The sequence below is a fragment of the Betta splendens genome, chromosome 3, assembly GCF_900634795.4.
Source record: "Betta splendens chromosome 3, fBetSpl5.4, whole genome shotgun sequence".
Lineage (NCBI taxonomy): Eukaryota > Metazoa > Chordata > Actinopteri > Anabantiformes > Osphronemidae > Betta > Betta splendens.
Genome location: NC_040883.2, coordinates 590,397 through 597,802, shown reverse-complemented (window position 1 = coordinate 597,802; position 7,406 = coordinate 590,397). Strand labels below are relative to the sequence as shown.

Here is a 7,406-nt window from a genome sequence, read left to right as displayed (position 1 = left end):
CCCCTAGGATTAATAAAGTTTTTTGAATCTTATTGGACAGTGACAGGTGTTGTGTTAAAGTTTGGTTTTGTTGAGCTAGTTTGCCTGCTTTACTTTGGACACGCACATCATGGCTCTAAAAACAGTGTCACCATGGAAACAGCGTTGCCATGGAGCCGCTGTCCACTGTGGAGGGACAAACACAGAGCTGCAAGTCCGTCTCTGCAGCTTCCTGTTGACTGTCACCGACACGGTGAGAAATACAGGCTTTAATGCACTGTTTTAAATTAGGTTTGCTTTGACTTAAATTGTAGCTTCATGACTAGTTATTTACATTTTAAAGGTATTTATGAACTTTTTGTTTTCGAGTCGTACTTGAAATTTGCCCAGTCCTCTTTAGTCTCCACTCAGTGCTCGGCTCAGTGCTGTGTGGTGTTATTTTTACTTTACCAACAATCAGAGAGAAACCATAGCTTCCCCCCATCAATGTTATTTTTTGTAAAATTGTCAAGTATTTTATAAATGAGGATTTGCTGCATTTCTTGTTTCATTTCTCATTCACACTAATTTTAAGTGAGCACTGATCACATGTTGAAGACTTTTTACCCTTATTTGTTGAAGGGTTTAAAATGAGTTCTTGTGTCATTTGCTTCCATGCAGATTACACAAGCACATAATGATGGATGTCTTTACTCACTGCTTTGTCAGACTGATATGAACCATTTTCTACAGTGAGTGGGGCATAAGGGCCTATTAGGCCCAGGTACAGTGAAAGGTTACGTGACGCAGTAGTAAGGTTATGTTTGATCACCAGTAATAATACTGTTCATTTGAGATACGAGCAAGAAACCACAGCCAGGAAGGGAGAGTATGTGTAGAAACATTTCTTTTTACAAACTGATACAAACACACAAAGTACAAATACAAAATCATTAACTGCTGAGTGCTGACCATGTGGTCCAGCAGTGAGCTGCACCTCGTGGCAAAACAAATACTAATAAATACACACATGCAACAGTAATGAATACCTATCAGAGGAATGCAGAGACACCAATGAAATGCTTGGTAAAACAAATACACTTCTGAGACACATCCTTTTCTTTTTCTGATGTCATTTCAAAGAAATATAACAGAGAAAAGAGAATTTTAGCCAAAAAAAGTTTGAATTTAGACTCTGCGAGACAAGCTCCTGAGACATTTGTGAGGGAAGTGTATCAGTTCAAGTGAAAAATCTCATCCGAGTCTGCACTTAGAAAAGCAGCACTAGTTATTTTACATGTGGTGTGTGAGGCAGCGAAGGCGCCTCCGTAGGAGAGCTACGTGCTGAGAGCTTTCAAACAGCCTTGCGGTGATACTCTGGGGGCGCAACCTCATAGTCACTGGCACTGAAGAGAGCAGACAAATTCTTTACCAGGTACCTGCAGGACATTTTGAATTGTTTGTAATCGTGGAGTGAAACAGAAATAGTTCAACAGTTGCTATGTTCAGTTTCTTTAATCACCAACAACAGGATTTTTACACTTGAGTTAGATAGTGAATAGACAAGCACATAAAGCTCTGTAGGGCTCGATACTAATCACATCCTCAATCAGTGCTGTTGAAAAGTGTTTGTGTTCATGAAATAACACATCTGAAATGAATGGATATATTCCAGGATTAGGAAAAAAAATCTGAAATTATCTATGATCAAAATTAACACGCACAGACACAGAAACAAAAATGGGATTTAACGTGCTTTCATAGTGCTTCCATCACAAATACCCCTACATTAGGTCTGCCTTCAAATGCTGTTGAGTATCAGGTCAGCAGAAACAAGTCCCAGAGTGAAAAATGGATTTCATGGGTGCTGTTTTGAGGACAAGAAGAAGCCTGGCTGCACTAATGTGGATGTGGACATAACATGACATTTAAGACTCAGCCAGACATGACATGAGTCTCTGGGGTGTGATGTCAGTTAAATCTTACTTGAGAAAATCTTGGAGGTAACTGAGCAGCAAAGCCAGACTCTTCTCGTCCAGAGGAGTATAAGCCAGCATGGCTCCAATACGAACTGTGAGCGTGAAGAACAGGAGACACTCAGGGCCGAGCTGCTACCTGTGGTTGAATGTAGCTGTGCACAAGACTACGTTGGAACAAGTTATGTGTCTGTTAAATTGGATATTTTTAGTTTTATCTTGTTAGTTAGGTGTTTTTTTTAAAAACCTAACTAACAAGCTGTTCTCATCCTGGTTGTACAGTATCTGCTACACATGGACACAGTCCTTGTGTTACGCATCATCTCTACTGTATGACATGATATATGTCGTACAGTGTCTAAATGAAATGAGGAAATGGCTAAATGCATGCACATCCAGGCTTCTTACCAAACAGGCGCAGCAGGTGCGGAGCTCCATATACCTGAGACATTGGCATGTCTGGGTGTTCAGCCAGGATTTCAGCATACTGTGGCCTCTCAAATTTGTAGAGAAGTTGTGTGCCCAGCATGACGTTAAAGTACTCCCGAATCCCTGCCACAACTTCGTTTACTGCATACTCCCTAAGTAGCATCAGAAATGACAAAGTGGTGGACTCTGGAGGGACAGCAGCTGAAGAACCACACCTTTCACACAGACTGCGCTGGAGTAGTCAGAGCATGTTGATGTTGTGGTACATTTTGCCAGACTGGTGACTGGCAATAAAAACACAGTCTACGTCAGACTACATCTGAATTTAACCCAGATTAACCCCTGATTAAAATGTGTCTATTTGGACACCTGCCCTTAGCGTCTGGCAAATTGATGGAAATGAGCGCAAAGAGAAATATTAGAATAGTTCGATTACAGTCACTTCTAGTGAGACACATGAGGAGCTGGACACACACACACACACACAACATGCAGATTAACAGAGCGTCTGACTCTTACTTATTGTCGGAGTTTCCTTTAGATTTCTTGTAGTTTGCATAGTCCTCCAACACAGTCTCCACATTCTTCTTAGCAGGCAGATGAAATAACTGTAGACAACAAAAAGTCTTGTTCAGCTTTAATTGAAACACTTTCATAACACGTTCCCACTTTAAAGGCTTCTCAATCTCCATGCACATGAATTTACTTTTTAGGACGAGCTTCTTCTTGTTCTGACACTGATGCTACTTTGATCACTTTGCTACTCAAATGTTCTCATGGAATCGGGAATGTTGTGAGTTAAAGTTATGTCAACCTGGGACAGTATTAATGTGATACTTTGACATGACGGGTTTATTCTATGATGGGCTGACAATTTATAAGCCAAACAAAAACAGTTTGGGAAGTGATTTGATTTAATTCATATAATTATTTCAGGACTGTAATAGTGTAATAGAAATTGTTACTTCTATTAACCATTTTTTTACATGCAAAATGAGCTGACACTTCCTTCTTTGAACAGTGCATGGATAAGAAGTAAAGCCAAAGTAAATCTACTGCAGTTTACCTGCTTCTGCCGGGTGACGAGGTCCCAGTCGTCAACGAGCCACGGTTTCAGCTCCTCTGGGATCTTCACTTTGACCTCCACACGGCTGGTCAACATTTCTTCCTGAAACAAAAAAAAATATTCACAATAAAAACAATTTTATTATTTGGGGTTTGTTTTCTCACTTTTACACAACGACACACAGTGACAAGTGACCACATCAAAACTTGTATAACTGTTGGCAGGGAATTGATGATTGAACAATGTCAGTATAACACACACTACTCAATGTAAACACATTTATATAAAAAGGTGCATCATTTCAAGAAGGCAAGTAATAGACTAGTGTTTAACAACTTCATCCTGTAGTTTAGAAAATGGAAGGAGTTCATAGAACAACATAGTGCAGTTTGCAGCCTGTCTACACTCCGACGTCGGTACACTGCTGTATAATTTGTGTGTTGCTCATAATTACATCTACCACTCGCTACGTGGTGCTACATTTTCTGAATCCTTCCTTCTCACCTGGCCCTAGCGACAGTGTCAATCGTCACGAGAACGTGGACACATTTGTACAAATAACTCCTGAAATGCTTTTGTGAACCAGAAGACAAAATATTTTTTTACGTAATGTGAAAGTACTGCTTTCAAAATTCAAAAAAAGGTTGGTAGCCTCAGTGGGTTAGAGGGTTACTAGTGAACTAGTGAAATCCCTGTACATACACTCTCTACAGTGGGATCAACCCGGGCCCTCTTCTTCCGTGGTCCCTGGGGCGCTTCTCCACTGCTGGTACCTTCACCCGGCACAGAGACTGAAAGAGGCAAGAAGTGAAGCAGAGCAGGATTGTTATGTAGATACAGATGAGGAGCCGTATAAATAACAAGGTACGTTTCACTTACTCTTCTGTTTTGTCTTTTTCACTTTCCTAGGATGCAAAAAACAGAAAACCATAATAAGCGACATGATACTAAATATACTGTTTATATATAAATGCATGTATTGGTCAATAAGGATAATCAGACAGATGTCCAGGATCTGTTAAAAATGTAAACAAGGAAAAAACAGGAGGGAACTTACACATCAACATTTTTCTGCTGCACAGCAGCAATCTTCTTGCTTGGTGCTAAACCCCTCATCTTTCCCTCAACATAATGATCTCTGAGGAGGAGGAATACACTTTAGAGGTATCTATATAATATCAAGAGATCTTTTCATCAATCAAAGGTACTTCACATAAATAGTTTTTTAGAATTCTTCATAGAAAACTCACTGATTGGCCTTTTGAAGCTCTTTTTGTTTTGCAAGGTTGCTGTCCACATATTTGAGAACTCTGCTTTCAGGAACCCATTCATCCCAGCTGCAGACAAAAAAAAGCTCAACAGTAAAAATAAAAAAGGCCACAAAGTGACAGTGAGCACAGCGCCGTGGAGGTTAACACTGAAATACAAACAGGCTCCAAATCAAACTGCTCACTTTTTGTTCCATCCACTGTAATGAATGAAATATTTAATCTGCTTTTCCTTTATGTTGATCTTTACACACTGTGAAGGAAGAAAAGACACGTTTGAGTCTGACATTATCTGAGTTTGTCTGAAGTTATTATTCAACCAATAGCCCACAAAGAGCCAGTGAATCAAACCTTGGCCTCATATAGCAATGGCCCATGAAAGCACAGGACTCGTTCACCTGAGGAGACAAAAACAGACGTAAGCGATCACGACCCACTGATACGACTACTGAAGTCACACCTTGTCTAATGAGGACGCTGTGTGTTACTGTACATTGCTCGGCTAATACAGAAGCTAGCTAGCATAAATAGCTAACAATTAGCTTGGCGTCAACGTCCGTTTGGACTGGTGGCTTTATTTTACCGCCATTCGATGGTTTTCTGTTACAGCCCTTCCGACACCGTAGCGAACAATACGAGCTAAGCGCGTCGCTGACCGGACATCAGCCGCAGAACCAACAACAACAAACCCGCCCCCTTCGGACGCCGACGCGCCTCCATTGTTTTTCTCTACGGACCTTCTTGAAATTTCGGTTTAGGGTCCTGTTTTGGCGCCATTCACAGACTCAGCTGATCGGAGCTTCGCACGGTCAGATTCGAGCATTGCCAAAGTCCATTTGTATCACACACAAACACGTCCGACATTGGAGCCAAAGCGACGAGGACGCCGAGACTGGCCTGATGCTGCTGGGTCACCTGACCGGCCCTTAGCGCCGGAGCCGTGCTGCGTTTACGGCTGCTCTTCAGGCTCGGAAAACAGGCTGTCTTCCCTCAGACTGCATGGTGGTTCAATGCGGTAACTGCCTCGCTTTCTGGCTTTCTGGAGACCTTTTAAAGGTGTCCGTGAAGGAAGCAGGACGAAGTGAACGCCCACAGGGGATTTCCGTCAGTGAAAGCATTGATATCGCCCCGTTTCACCACCAGTGGCTGTGATGAACATCCCCACACAGATGTTAGAGCTGCTGCGTCCTGTCTATTCCTCATTTATTAGCTGTTTATGTTTTCAAAAAGAACAATAAAGAAACAAAAATCTATTAAACCAATTTAACAGATAATGTTTGACATTAGACTTAATCTTACATCTTAAAAAATGTACAGCATGTTATTTTATATAAAAGATGACTTTGACGTTGGGTTCAGAGTTTTTATGGAGAAAGTCTTAGCAGCAGACTAAAAATAGCGTGCGGCATCACTGAACCAGAGTTTCTCAGCCTTTCCCGGCTCGTGACCACGTTTTTGAAGGTCACTAACTTCTGGTGAACTTTGAAGCAGTTTTTTGTTGTTTGAACAAGAGCTCACAGGTCTTCAAATGCACAGAAGCCTCATTGGTTATTGTGAAAATATCTCTCGTGTCCAGTCTCTGAACAGTGACAGGACTCATCTATGTGGACTCTCATGTTCCCATGATTTCTCATTGTAAGATGAGGAAGACATGAAGTCTGCGTAAATGAATCACTGACTGCTTCTGTTCACGAAGGACACATTTACCAACGTCCCATTTAATAATCAACAGCAACCTTACAGCGTTTACATCTAACTTTAACATTAAGCACATACATTTGCACTATACACAATTAGTAAATGTAGTTTTGATCCTCTGCACACTTTTAACAGAAAATAAATCCCTCCATATTTGCCAACAGCATATGAAAGATGATTTGGGCCAAGTGTCACAGAATCTACATTTATCAGCCACAACAAGTGAAGGACTGAATGTTCCCTGAGCAACTTGTACACGAAGACTCATTTAGAGACAGAAATGGAAGTATCGTCATCCAGGAAGGAGCCAGTGTCCAAACTAAATATACACAAAGAACAGACTAAGGAATTACATATAAAGTACTAACCCTAAAACATCACAATCAAACGAGTTCCACCTGTAAAAGGCGGTGAGAGGTCCACGCAGCTGGTTTGATGGCACGTAGTTTGAGTGCAGAGAAATTGCTTCTGTTCCTTCTTTCAGAGTTGTTTCAAACTCACAAACTACTTTGTCCAATTCCCACTTTAGATCCAAGTCTGACTCATTGTGCTTTCATTTTTGTGTCCACTGTCCTGTACGACTGCTCTGTTCGGTTCTTTAATGTAAAACTAGAGATTTCACTAGACTTCTTGACTGAACCGTTAGAGGCTCCTCAGGCTGACATCATTTAGTGATTCAGGGATAAAGTGAATTTAAGTTTGCAGATAAACTCTGTGATTTAAAGTCGACAAACGAACCACACATACACGGATTTAACAACCTGTTTGTTCTAGATTCTAGATTTACCTACAGAACATGTACATGTAGCTGCGCAGTTTGATGTGGAACATACAGTAGCAGCGGACGTATGGATCTTAACAGAAACACACAGAGTATGATCATAGGCTTCAGGAGAAAATTGCTCTTAATGTGCTGCCAGCTGGATAATGGGTAGAAAAAGCATCAAAAAGCCTGTGAGTGTTTCCTGCGTCAGGAATTAGCAGGAGTCCAGTTCTTGTGTTTGCTCCAGG

General features: G+C 41.1%; 1 protein-coding gene across 1 annotated transcript; it reads right to left on the bottom strand.

The window, feature by feature from the left end:
- Positions 1–848: 848 nt before the first annotated feature.
- LOC114852591 (mortality factor 4-like protein 1) lies at positions 849–5,710 on the bottom strand. Its single transcript, XM_029145107.3, has 12 exons — positions 5,435–5,710; positions 5,049–5,095; positions 4,883–4,950; positions 4,680–4,766; positions 4,487–4,567; positions 4,309–4,334; positions 4,132–4,220; positions 3,430–3,531; positions 2,883–2,971; positions 2,343–2,515; positions 1,945–2,029; positions 849–1,397 (listed from the first exon to the last, which is right to left on the bottom strand). Exons 1-12 carry the CDS (start codon positions 5,472–5,474, stop codon positions 1,313–1,315), a joined length of 972 nt encoding a protein of 323 aa, XP_029000940.1. The 5' UTR covers positions 5,475–5,710; the 3' UTR covers positions 849–1,312.
- Between the last annotated feature and the right edge of the window lie 1,696 nt (positions 5,711–7,406).